The sequence below is a fragment of the Colletotrichum fioriniae genome (assembly GCF_027942845.1).
Source record: "Colletotrichum fioriniae strain IMI 355084 chromosome Unknown scaffold_7, whole genome shotgun sequence".
NCBI lineage: Eukaryota > Fungi > Ascomycota > Sordariomycetes > Glomerellales > Glomerellaceae > Colletotrichum > Colletotrichum fioriniae.
The window spans coordinates 870,531-883,963 of record NW_027076843.1 but is presented as its reverse complement, the minus strand read 5'-3'; the positions used below and the strand labels follow the sequence as shown (position 1 = coordinate 883,963).

General features: G+C 50.9%; 3 protein-coding genes across 3 annotated transcripts; all 3 read left to right on the top strand.

Moving 5' to 3' along the window:
* Positions 1-3,180: 3,180 nt before the first annotated feature.
* N0V96_006422 (uncharacterized protein) lies at positions 3,181-5,777 on the top strand (the record flags this gene model as incomplete). The annotated part of the gene is made up of 7 exons (XM_065757712.1): positions 3,181-3,425; positions 3,603-3,829; positions 3,891-4,124; positions 4,324-4,964; positions 5,023-5,185; positions 5,434-5,589; positions 5,650-5,777. 7 exons carry the CDS (start codon positions 3,181-3,183, stop codon positions 5,775-5,777), a joined length of 1,794 nt encoding a protein of 597 aa, XP_065613629.1.
* Positions 5,778-6,167: 390 nt separating this feature from the next.
* On the top strand, positions 6,168-9,321 carry N0V96_006421 (uncharacterized protein; the record flags this gene model as incomplete). Its single annotated transcript, XM_065757711.1, has 3 exons — positions 6,168-6,604; positions 6,958-7,332; positions 8,679-9,321. 3 exons carry the CDS (start codon positions 6,168-6,170, stop codon positions 9,319-9,321), a joined length of 1,455 nt encoding a protein of 484 aa, XP_065613628.1.
* An 89-nt stretch (positions 9,322-9,410) lies between these two features.
* On the top strand, positions 9,411-11,584 carry N0V96_006420 (uncharacterized protein; the record flags this gene model as incomplete). Its single annotated transcript, XM_065757710.1, has 3 exons — positions 9,411-10,663; positions 10,718-10,907; positions 11,312-11,584. The coding sequence occupies 3 exons, from the start codon at positions 9,411-9,413 to the stop codon at positions 11,582-11,584; spliced, it is 1,716 nt and encodes a 571-aa protein (XP_065613627.1).
* Between the last annotated feature and the right edge of the window lie 1,849 nt (positions 11,585-13,433).

The window sequence follows — 13,433 nt, the reverse complement described above, 5'->3', positions numbered from 1 at the left end:
CGAGGGCTAGAACACAAGGCAACGTTGGGAGTCTCCGCACCCTGGTTGACATGGCTCGAGGGTAGAGGGATCGAAGTCGAGAGAAGGGACGGTGTTTCAACTGGTGCATCGAATTGCCAAGGACTTCTGTCTCGAGGAGATTGACAAAGTCGGGCGATGATCGTCGCGGAACACTGGCCAAGACCACAGCAGCATGGCGTTCTTGTTGAGGTGGGAATAACAGACCAGAATTAAGATATACCAAGAGAGACGCTCGGTGTTGGCGATGCTTCCGGCCTTGGTTGCGAGTATCAGAAATCTCTTGGTTTCTTTTAGTTTTTCAGGCCTGGCTTGTAGTTAGTAGTCTTGGACCCAGTCTTGGGACTCTTGGCTTGGGTCAGAGTCAGAGTCAGAATCAGAATCAGACCTCAGGCGACTTCTGGAGTCTGGAGATCACCGGGGCGGCTCCAGTATTCCAGAATTACAGTAGAGGCCAAGCATTTTGGCGAGGGGAATCAGGGGATGAACGGATGTGCTGCGATCCTGTTTGGGAAATCATGGAGAAAGGAGGCGGGAGAGCAGAACAGTGATCGGCGAGCGAGGAAAATCAGACACAGGAGAGAAGAGCTTGGTCAATGATGCTGGTGCATTGCTTTCCCCACGAGAATTGAAGAGGAGACGGACGGTTCGCATCACTTTGACTGAAGGGGGGCCCCCTCCTTCTCAATTTCTCCCCAATGACCGACCCATCTTTTCCATTGGATTATTCCCAGGCTGTCTTCCAGCCCTCCAGGTTCCCAGTAATTATTCGCCCCAAGTTCCCAACATGGCAGCGACAGTCTGTGAGTCGTGACTGCCCTGTCATGCGATGTGGTCGACACAGACTTGACCCGAGCAGAAGGAAGGCCCCATTGGACTCCCGTCTTGGCAAGACCCATCGCAATCACGTGGCTGTCCTCCTCGTTCTTGCTCTTTCTCTCTCCCCTCTTCTGTCTCTTACATCCTTCCATCATTGTGCCAAGGTACCTCTCTACCTACCTTTAGTAAGGCAAGGTAAGGTAAGGTACATTGTAGACGTGCCTTCCTTGTGCATCAACAGAGGCTGAAGCACAGTCCAAATCACGTGGGAGGTGACGAATCCCCATTTCAGATGTGGTTGGGTCTTCCCTTCCACTGCGGCTCTTCTACACGTGGGACACCGCATGGCTGGTACCATAAGGTTCCTTGCTGTCCCAAACTTGGGATTTCAAATGACTCTACCCTCTGCACACGCCTGTTTTGCTTCGAATCGTACAGTTCTGTATTTAGCAAAGATGAACACAACCGACTTCAGACGACGTGATGGTGGTGGGCAGATGTCGTTATCGCTCCCGGATGAGTCAATTACCTACAGCCGTCTCGTTTTCCACCCAGGCTGCCCAAAGGCCCCAAGGACACAGCAGGCAGGTTTTCAACTTTCTACACGCCTTGCCTTACATGACACCCGCCACATACATCAATCATCTCAAGTCTGGAGAAAGTCATCTCATCAACATGAACCTCTAACTTGGACGGTTCCACGGTCAGACTGGATGCGTCCACCGGTCCCCGACTCCAGGTTTCCTGTCTTTTCCTGTCAGTGCTGATGCATCCATTCATCCATCTCAGACTCTCACACCTGACCTACCTGGCCAGGCCAACACGCCGTATTGTGTCGAAGCACGGGGCCCGAGTCGTCCGATGCAACTTCCTTGACTAGCACTGAAATCCTGCCTGACTGCTCGGTGCCGCTGCTTCGAGCCGATCGGTTTTCGTCCCTTTCTTACATCGGGCATTCAATCCTCCATCGTGGTTGACGTGGAACTGTCATCTGGTCCCATCAGTCAAAGATGAGACCGGTTCCGCTTTGGGCAATTCACGGGGTGGCTGTGTCTAGCTGCCGCCATGCCGCACCTCGAGACAGGCACACCTTGATTTGATTGGCAACTCCACGTCAACGCCAGCAAACTTGGCCCCTCTGCCTAAGGCTCTTGCCTCCAATCTGGGAATTTACGGAGGATTGCGGCGTGTGATGCGGTGACTGCAGGCTCGTCGCTTCCATTCTGTTCTGTCCTTTTCCCAGTCAATTCCATACTATTTTCATTCATTTCCTTTTCTCTTGACGTGCCATAAGTTTTGGCGTACTGCAATTCTGTTTTGGAATTCTTCTCTTCAGTTTGGCACCTCGTTTTGACGCTATTGCTAGTAAACGAAGTCACAAAGCGTTACATTCGGCTCATGTTTTGTTTGAAATCCCTCTTAGATTAAAATTGCCTCACTCCCTTGGTCTTGAAACACCATCAGCGACACGAGAGTCCCCGGTGCCCGCTCGCACCATGTGGGTCCCGCAGCCGGCTTGCTCTTCCGGCCTTGACAACTCTCTCGGTCCGTGGGCCGGAGAATTGTGCCGAGGCGGATTCGACTTTACACTTTTCTTCGAGGAGGCCATACTAGCAGTCCCCCTGCAATCTATCCTCCTGCTGTTGCTCCCCACATCTGCCTTACGCCTAGCAAGGTCCGACGTCAAAGTCGTGCCCAGCAACCTGCGCTGGTTCAAAGCTGTTAGTCTAGGCAGATTGCCTCCTACCACAATGGCTGATCTCTGGAAAGTCTGCATCCATTTTTCTGGCTGCTCTAAACTTCGCTCTTCTGGTCCTCTGGATCATTACGCCATCAACGACCATCACTCATACGCATGCAACCATTCCCACCGCCATCCTTAGTCTAATTGCCTCGGTAGGATTGGGTTTGTTATCATGGCTCGCCCATCAACGGTCTGTAAGACCATCATTTGTCCTGTCAACTTACTTGTTTCTGTCAATTCTGTTTGACACTGCTCGTGCCCGAACTTTGTGGATGCTGGGGTCGCATCAGACCATACCCGCCATCTTCACATGTACTCTAGCTGTCAGAGCTGTCATGATCCTTCTAGAATCAACAGAGAAGCGCAGGATCCTAGTTCCACGACACAAAGGATACTCCAAGGAGGTCACCAGCGGCACTTTCAACAGATCAGTCTTCTTCTGGTTGACGTCACTCTTCATCAACGGATACAGAAACATCCTTCACCTAGATGACCTCTATCCACTGGACCCGAAGCTAGCCTCAGAGCCGCTCTACAGAAAACTCACCGAAGCGTGGGACCAAGGTAATCTATTTTCGGCCCCCAAACTAAAACACGAGATGTCCCGCGGACTAATATATCTGACTTGCGAACAAAAAAAAGTCCCCGACAAGACGGTCCCCGGCGCTTTGTTCAGCACCTGGCTCCGTGCCTTTGCCGGCCCTTTTTCTGCGGCCATCGTCCCGAAACTCTTCCAGATCGCCTTCAACTACGCCCAGCCGTTTCTGATTGACGAGGCAATTCGCCTTGCCAGTCAGCCGCAACAGCAGCCCTACAATAATCGCGGTTTTGGTTTGATAGGGGCGTACGTGATCGTTTATACCGGTATTGCTGTGGGTTCATGTTTCCGCCACCTTCGCTCTCGGTCGAGAAGGCGTTCTAGAACTACTCAAGGTGCGGGAGGCTGAGATATCTCGTTGTAGGTTTCGACGGGCCAGTATGACTGGCGCAATCAACGTGCGGCCTCCATGACGAGGGGCAGTACGACGGCTCTTGTCTATCGGAAAGCATTGAGGCTGGATTTGACGTCGCCCAACGTCAGCCCTTCAGGAGCTCTGACCTTGGTCGGAACCGATAGCGAAACCATCAGCCAGGGCATCACGCAGCTTCACGAGGTCTGGAGTGGACTTCTCGAAATTGGTATTGGAATCTACCTGATTTACAGGCAGCTTGGGGCTGCCTGTGCCATGCCCGTTGCCCTCGTTTTCGGTAGGACGCCGTTTTAGCTTGGCCAGCTGAGAGAACCTCGAAAACTGACGCAACTTGGCAGTTGTCCTACTTGCTACAGCTTTCCTCGCTGTTCCTACAGGCAAAGCATCCGCGGAATGGATCAAAGCCTCTCAAGATCGCGTCTCGACGACCTCCAAGACGCTGGGAAACATCAAGTGGCTCAAGATATCTGGTCTCAATGATATTGCCTTTTCGGTAATTCAAAAGCTTCGAACCGTAGAGCTTGAGGTTTCCAAGAGGTTCAGAGTACTGTTGGGCATCTCTATGATGTTTTGTAAGCTTTTTTTCCTGCGTTGCCTCTCCGTGACATGTACGCTGAGACTGTCCCGCTCAAGTGATTTGCACGCCGATCTGGTCTCCAATCCTCACCTTCAGCACATTCGTTGCAACGGCGGCTCGAACCGGCGATACTCTGACGATCCAAAAGGCGTTCACAGCGTATTCTGTATTGATACTTGTGAACCAGCCATTAGTCGGCATCGTCATGGGACTCCCGCTCCTGGCTTCTGCAATGACTTCTTTCCAGAGAATCCAAGACTTTTTGAACGGCAAGGAAAGAGTTGATGCCAGACTCGCTAGCGAGGGTAGCGAAATTGCTGGGGCTGGGAGATCCGTGGCAGGGTCTCCCAAATCTGCCAGTCTAGGCCCAGGCTTCGAGCTATCTGACATGCATGGAAGTGAGTTTCCAGTCGCCAATCTAGCCCCCAACGTCATCGCCTCTGTAAAGGGAACATTCTCTTGGTCAGATGACTCCAAGCCGATCATCGATATCAACACCTGGAACATTCGGCGGCGAACTTTCACCTTGGTACTTGGCCCCGTGGGCTGCGGCAAGTCGACACTTCTGAAGTGTCTACTCGGCGAATTGTCGTCTTTCAAGGGCACCATTTCCACCAACTTCTCCGGCGTCACGTATTGCGGCCAAACCGCGTGGATACCGAACGACAGTGTGCGGAATATCATCACCGGCCACGCCGCGTTCGATCCGGCATGGTACTACACCGTCATCAAGGCGTGCGCTTTGGAGCAAGACATCTCTAGCTGGCCGAATGGAGACAGTACTGTGGCGGGTACGAAGGGGATTTCCATGAGCGGTGGTCAGAAGCATCGTCTGGTCTGTCATTGAGCTTGGTTAGAGCCAAGGATAGGGTTAAAAGCTAACATCATGGTAGGCCATTGCTCGTGCCTTATACGCAAGACAAGAATTGTTGGTGCTTGACGACGTTTTCAGTGGTCTAGACTCTAGCACCGAAGACGTCGTCTTCAACAACCTATTCGGAACCAACGGCTTACTACGCCATACGGATACGACTGTCATTCTGGCATCCTCCGATTGTACGTCCTCCTTGGCTCCTTACATCGTGTTCTCCTGGCCTGACTTAATACTAACGATCCTCTGGCTGCCCGCCGCATCCCGTTTGCCGACGACGTCGTACTTCTCAACGATGAGGGTCGGATGATAGAAAACGAGTCGGCCATGAAAGCTGACCGACTAACCGACTTCCCGAGTAAACACGCCGGCACAAGCACCAGCGACAGCACCGCACCCCCGCCGATGATTACAACAAACGATAAACCACCAGCCACGGTCCTCGGTCTCCTTGAAGACCAAGCAGATTCCGCCCGTCAACTCGGCGACTGGGGGATGTATAGCTTCTATGCCAGAGCAGCTGGGTGGTTTAGTCTGTCGACGTTTGCTGGCGCCATGATTGTCTTTGCCTTTTGCGACTCATTTCCCGGTAATTTCTTCTAAGGTGTACTCACGTGGAATCGTTCAAGGCTGATAAAGTCATTTTCAGATATCTGGCTCAAGTGGTGGGCTGAGTCCAACGAACAGAGACCGAACCAAGATTTGGGCAAGTGGCTTGGTGTCTATGCGGCTCTTGGAGTTGGATCTGTGGCTTCGGTTCTCTTTGGAATGTGGTGAGCACATATCCCATCGCAACACTCAGCAGAGCAATTGATAACGAAATATTCTAGGCAACTCTTCATTGTCATCATTAACAAGTCAGGAGTCTACTTCCATGGTGTTCTACTAAACACCACATCTCGGTAAGGCATAAAACCGACTTCTTCCCTGCCGTGGTCTTTATACTAACCAAAGTAGTGCGCCCATGTCATTTCACAGTTCCGTGGACAGCGGGATCACAGTCAACAGGTTCAGTCAAGATCTCCAACTCATTGACATGGAGCTACCAGCCGCAGCACTCGGCTTGGCCGTAGGTACGCAAAAACTCTCTTCGTCCATAACGAAATCCGAAGCTTAACTGACCTTCCAACTCTAGGAGTCGCATTCGGCGTAGCCCGCTTCATAGTAATGTCCGTATCCTCACGCTACATGGCTGCCATCCTCCCCTTCCTTATTCCAACCTTCTACGCCATCCAGCACTTCTACCTCCGCACCTCGAGACAAATGCGCCTTCTCGACATCGAGCACAAGGCGCCCCTATACTCCCAACTCATCGAAACTCTCGAGGGCCTGGCCACCATCAGAGCCTTCCGCTGGGAAGATGAATTCGAAAAGGTTAACCTCCATCGGCTCGACGACTCGCAGCGACCCAAGTACCTCCTCGCGTGTCTGCAGAGCTGGCTGACGTTTTCGGTCGACATGGTGATTGCGGTCATCGCCGTCGTGCTTATCGTCTTGGTCACGACGCTGCGCGAGCAGATTGGGCCGGGGTTCATTGGTGTTGCCTTGACAAATGTGTTGGCGTTTAGCGGGTGTGTCAAGGCGATTATCACGTCGTGGGTCATGTTAGAGGTTTCGCTCGGTGCGGTTGCGAGGGTGAGGGAACTTTTCTTTGACGACTGCGTCTGAGGACAACTCTCGGATGCAGCTTGCGGAGCCGGAGGGAGAATGGCCGAGTCGGGGCAGTTGAGCTTCGGAAAGTGACGGCGTCCTACGCGTAAGTTGAGAGAGAGTTACACACCCTCGTACTCGGGAGTGTGGAGCTGACGCTGTAACAGATCATCCGGTACCGTTCTCCAAGATGTCGACATCTCAATCGAACCTGGCCAGAAAATTGCAATCTGCGGCCGGACAGGCAGGCAAGTGATCCCTCACCCCCTATCCTTGCCAGCACGAAGACATCTAACACTCCCCCCAGCGGCAAAAGCTCTGTAATCCTCTGCCTCCTCCGCATGATGGATCTGGACTCAGGCACAATCGCCATCGACGATGTCGACATCGCCACACTGCCCCACGAACACGTCCGCTCCAAGATCGTCGCCGTCCCGCAGGAATCCTACATTTTCGACGGCACCGTGCGGTTGAATCTCGACCCGGGACAGACAGCTTCGGATGCGGAGATCACGGCGGTCCTGAAAAGGGTTCAGCTCTGGGAGAAAGTCGAGGAGCGCGGCGGACTCGATGTCGTTATTGACGACAACTTCTTTTCGCAGGGCGAGGCGCAGTTGTTGGTTTTTGCTAGGGCTATGTTGAGGAAGGGGAGGGTGTTGATTTTGGATGAGATTACGAGCAGGTGAGTTTGACCTTTTCTATTTCATTTTTTGCACACGTGTGTCCAAGCTGGTACCTGTTTAATCTAGCTACATTGGATGAAGGAAACTAACTTTCTGTGCAAATAGTTTGGACGACGAGTCTAGTAGAATCATCGACGAGGTGCTGCGCTTGTGGTTCAAAGATTGGACCATAATCGCTATCGCACATAAGTTGGAGTCGATACTGGACTTTGATCGAGTTGCGGTGGTCGATTCAGGAGTAGTTGTCGAGTACGGAGAGCCTCGTCAGCTTCTGAGGAGCGAATCCTCGTTCAAAGCGTTGTATGAACGCTCATCGGGTGTGACACACTAGGGCCGGTAGGAGGGAACTGAGGGATTGTAAGATGAGCGTAAATCCCAACTCGGCATTTGTATTTGTAACGTATCAAGATACCCCTCTTTTCATTGGAATTCAATACTTAGAAGTCTCTTCCCAAAACCAGTTAGCGATCATGGAGTGCGGAGTATGTACCGTTGTTGCCAAGGTGTTGCGCTGGAGCGGCTGCTGATCATGGTCTTGACACCAATGGCTTCTGATACATCATATGAGTGAAGGCAGTGACGCAAATGCTAAACGGAGCCGGATATGCTTCTTTCAATTATCTCACTTATCATAATTCCAGGGAACCAGACTGCCTTACCTCGCATTTATAAGACCGACCGCACGAGTTAACATCAAGCCGTGGAAAAAGAGTAAGGCTGTAGGATCATACCGCCAACCACACCCTCTTTTCTTACTACATCAACAATAGGGTCAGCGGGAATCGGCACTTGCCCCCTTGTGACGTTATTGGCGGCAATTTGACGAAATTCTTCTAGCTTTTTTCGATTTACGTTGAAGTTGATTGTCATTACCCAATAGAACTTTTCGTGCCATCTCATTTCAGGCGCAGCACCCTGTCCAAGCTAAAGGTGCACTTTTGCTACGGCTCATGACCCAGCGCAGACTACGCAGGCTGAATATGCAGAACCGCCTTGCCTCACTCCCGCCTCATTTGAAGCGATCCGCAGTACTTTTGATTCTGGTTAGCCACTCACTCCCATTACTCCTATCATTTTCAATCCTCACCTTCACCCTCATCTTCGCCCCTAGCTTCATCCTCTATTTCACTCTTGCTTTCGACCCTAAATCCAGCTACAACTTACACATAATTGTTTGCCGTCTGGGCCCACTCAACTTTGAGAGATTACCCACCACAGCTTAGATGGAGCTTCAATCATGGGATGCCTTTCAGGAGACATTGCCTCCTGCCAAGCACATGAAAGAGATCCATAAAAAGAACCTAGCTCTTCGACATCCAGGAACATGTAGCTGGGTTTTTGAAAGCGAGAGGTACCGTCAATGGGAGAATGAGAACGACGAAACGCTCTGCTGCGTTGGTCCTCCTGGTGTGGGCAAGTCCGTTCTAGCTGCCGCGGTGATTGATCAGTTGAACAAATCAGATAGTCTAGTACTCTTCCTGTTTTGCGAGAACAATTCTCAGCAAATAGATTTCCTCACGGGATGTCTGATCCAGCAACTACTCGAGCGTATCGATTACGGCACAGATGTGGAATTGCTGTCGGAGCTCTCGAGGCCTCGGAAAGACGACAACGTCGGGAAACACAATGGTCAAACGGCTCTTCAGTCGCTGCTGTGTCATCGTAGCACCAAAAGTGACACCGAGGGGGCAAGAATCTCACTTGTCTTGGACGGACTCGATAGACTCGACATCGGAGTGTCTCGCAACCTTCTATTATTTTTCGGTCGCCTTCGTGCTCAGATTGACATCAAGATCTTCGCCACTTCAACATTTGACGTTTCTCTGACAAACGAAGACATGTCAGTGACGACCCTACCGATGCCGGTTTCAGACACAGCGGACCTGAAAGAGTATATTACTTCCCACGTGAAGCCGCCAGCGTCGTACTCGACCCCAGAGCACATCGAGTTTTACGAAACTATCCTGAAAGCAACTGAGGGGATGTAAGTCACAGTTCACGAGTCCTGAAAACTTTTGCGTAGCTAAGTCATCCCAGTTTTCATGTCGCGAGTCGCATCGTGGAAGAACTTTCGCCGATGCACACGAAGTTCGAGTTCCAACAATTCTTGAGACATTGGACTCAAGAACGTCGGCACCTGAACGAAGTCTTCGGCGGATTGATTGAAGCGCGTTCAGATCATATCCAGTCTGGTCTCGCTTCCCACGTCATCAACTGGCTGACGTTCTCTCACCGAGCACTCACAATGCTAGAGCTTCAGCATGCTCTAGTAGCAGACGTCTCAGAGTACCTGCGTGTGCCTCCGGCGCCAGAAAAGATCGCATCCGCAATGCATGGGATTGTCACGATCAAGGGAGAGCAGGGAGGGCAATCAATCTCCTTTTTCCACAGCGCTGTCAAAGACTACTTTTGGCACGAGAGAAGCGATAGGGCTCCCAAGATTCATGACAACATCGTCAGCTATTGTCTGAGGCAGCTATCGAGAATATCCTCCGACGATGGATTCTGCAAGTCGGACGAGGACTTTGAAGAGAGGTTAAGCCACAACCCATTCTTCCTCTACGCTGCTTGTCATTGGGGTTTCCATACTCAGGCATGTTCAGAGCCCGTTGCAGCCGCCATGAGGTTTCTAGACAACCGTGTCAATGTTGTAATGTCAAGCCAAGCCATTCTCATCGATCAGTCCTCATCAAGGACACCCGGATACACGCAACGCGTGCCTAAGAACGTCACTGGACTGCACCTAGCAGCTTATTTCGGGATACGGACTGCTGCTGAAGAGCTCCTCAGCGAAGGAAGTGCTCCACTAAGCTCTGTCGACACTCAAGGCCGGACGCCACTTTGGTGGGCCGCCCATTACAGACAGGATAAGGTCGTCAGACTGTTTTGTCGAAGTGACACGGCCACACTCTCACTGCTTGTCGTGGCCAAAGAGAGGGATCTAATCAAGATCTTGCTCGATGGCAAGTACAATGTGAATATCGCCGATGCCTCTCTGGACACCCCGCTGCACCACGCCGTACGCCGGAGCTATGAAAGCATAGTTGAGGATCTCTTATCCGCCGCTGCCAACGTCAACGTGCAGAACATGGGAGGCGAAACACCGCTTGCTATAGCACTCAATAATCGCAATAGCAACATAATCAACCTCCTCATTGGAAAAGGAGGGTATACTGATTTCGTGAATACGGCCAAGTTCCGCAAGGCGCACGGGTGGCAGGACGACCAGACTCTGGAGATCTTTCGAGATGACAAGACCACCGTTCTACGGCTGAAGCCAGAAGATAGACGCTCGTTCGAGGATTGGGGCCCGACGGAGAGATTCTCATTGTATGTGTCTCTCTTTGCTGTCGCAGCTGACTGTAACGCTTACCACTTCCCTAGACAACAGCAGATTCTCGGCGACGTCCCGTTTTCACCTCAGCTCCGTCGTTTGACATACAATCTTCAGATTGAGGAACTGAACCTCAAGATCATCTCACATGAAGATAATAAGAGTCACATCACCTACTACATTGAGGCATTCATGTGGAACTCTCCCAATAATGACGAAGCTCTGCCTTGCGAACAACTGGTGTTGTGCTGGGATGTCTTCCGTGATGAGCAAACCCATCAATGGCACACAAAAGCCCACTTCACCACCATGCCACATATCTGGTTACCAGATAATGGCGCGGTATTCCTGAGGCACTTTCTCGTCCATGTCAAACATACCTGGCTTGCTTACTGCGATGCGAATCTCGTGGATCTCCATGTGCGTGTTTCCCTGATGCTTTCCAGCATGTTTGAAAGTTTCGAGAGATCTACTGACGCAGGGCAACATGACAGCTTCGCAAGAGGATCATTGAATCCAAAGGATCTGACCCGGCGCTTCTGGACCATCTGCTTGAGAATGGACAAAGGTGGCTCAGCCATCGTCATAACCTCTCCAAGGTCGCTTCCAACATTCGGAATTTTGCGAGGAAGTACTGTCTACAGCACAACGAGACTGGCGATCTCGAAGAACTCACAGAGGCGATAGATCAGCTCTCTGCTGCGGTTGGAAAGAAGCTCGGCGAGTTAGACGAGAACTCGAGAGATCTCATTCAGCTAGTAAGTATAGAGAGCGTTGCCACGGTGTTGAGCAGGTTGCTTACCAGGTCAAAGGAATGCAATCTCGTCTCTATCAAAGAAGCGCGGCAATCTGTCCACTCGTCGACGAGCATGAAGCGACTGAGCTGGATTACGGTAACATTACCCCCTCACGTATAGCTCAAAGAGATTCGCTGAAATGTTGGCTAGTTCATCTTCCTACCACTCACATTCATAGGAGTAAGACTCAAGAGCTCAAGATACTTCAACACTGCTGACAGTGAACTTTAGACCTTGTTTGGGATGAACATAGATATTTTAGACGGCAGTCTAAAGCCTGCTTGGTGGACGTACATTCCTTTCGCCACCGTGACCTCCTTTCTGACCTCTGTTGTATGGCTTCTCTTCAAATTCACTGAGGTCAGTACTATCAATCTCTTCTGTGCGCATGAAGTAGCTGACCATAAGCAACTATAGCTTGAGGCAACGATTGAAACCAAAGCGAGGGCATGGTCATCCCATATCAAAGACGCTGCCACCAGGAGAGAGCAGCAAAGATTGAAGACCAAATCGCAATCCTCATCTGGGAGCGCCAATGATTCTTCACATTTAGAGTTATCGATCTTGGAGAATGGCCAGGGCATGATGAACGGAGTTTCTACGAGCAGACAACAGTAGGCCTGATACTTGAGTCGGGTACTCAATTGTTTCGAAAAGGAGATTCACTTCTTGTTACTCCGCGCGAGAACTGTATTGTATGAATAATCACAATGGCAAGTGCTCTTCATAGGAAATTGTTGTCCTTCAATGAAAGTCGTAATCCTAGCATCACAGCCTGATTCAAGTCTTGGCCTGCATTTATTGCAGCTTCCCGATCCGCGCCTACACACCCTTTCCTGCTTCGCAGCCAATCATAACCATAAGTTGCACATTCATGGAAACCAGCAGTAATGATGCAGTAAGCTATCGGCATTGAATCAGGGAGGGGCAGTCGGATGATGCTCGCTCTTCCCAAGGAATTTTGATCACTGCGTTTATCTAACCTCCTCTTTCCTCATGATCTCTCCTCCCTACCAATCATCCTTTCCATCTTTTCATTCAACCATTGGTTTCTATACTATACACTCCGCATGGAATTTTCTGAGAACTTTTTCGACTACTTCGAATCAGTCGACTTGGTGAGCAATCACTACAAGGAGTACCTCAGCCGACATCTGCCTGGCACATGCCAGTGGGTCTTTGACCATGATTCCTTCAGCGAATGGGAAACTGAGAGCGGGAGAGCGCTGTGCTTAGTCGGGCCTCCTGGCGTAGGGAAGTCGATTCTAGCATCTGTCGTGGCCGACAGGTTAATGAACAAGGGCTGGATCGTCGCTTCACTGTTTTGCGAGAAAGAAGACACCCATGCACCCGAGGTTCTAGTCGCTCAAATACTCCATCGCGTCGCGGAGCAAGTTTTACCTCAAGACCACCAGGCGGTCTTATCTGAGCTTGAACCCCTGCGGCGGGGGTTCCCAGATGAACCGGGAGGATTTCGACATCATGCTGACCTCAACGCCATTGTACGTCAAATCGCCAGTTATGTTGACGGTCAAAGAATCGGCTTGATCATCGACGCTCTTGATGTGGTCGACAGTAAACGCTTGCAGAGGCTTCTGAAGTCCTCTAGAATGCTCTTAGAGGAGTTTGAAGTCAACATTCTCGTCACTACGAGGTATGTGGGCGATTCACTGTGGATCATTCAACCAATCGCCTCTATCCTCATCCGCGCCACCTTCGAAGACCTGATGAGATACGCTACTACTTATCTCTTCGCTTTGGGACGACCCAGACACTACGATCGTGAGCTCTTGTGCGAGTGGATTATTGAAGCTTCTCAGGGCGTGTGAGTCAATGTCTTAATGCTTGTGCAATATCCTCACAGTATGGCCTGATACTTGCAGGTTTTCCTTTGCCGTTGGCCTTGTCTTCAGATTATCAACTATTCAAAGCCAAAAAAAGTCATGGCAGGTTTTTACGTCCTGGGAGG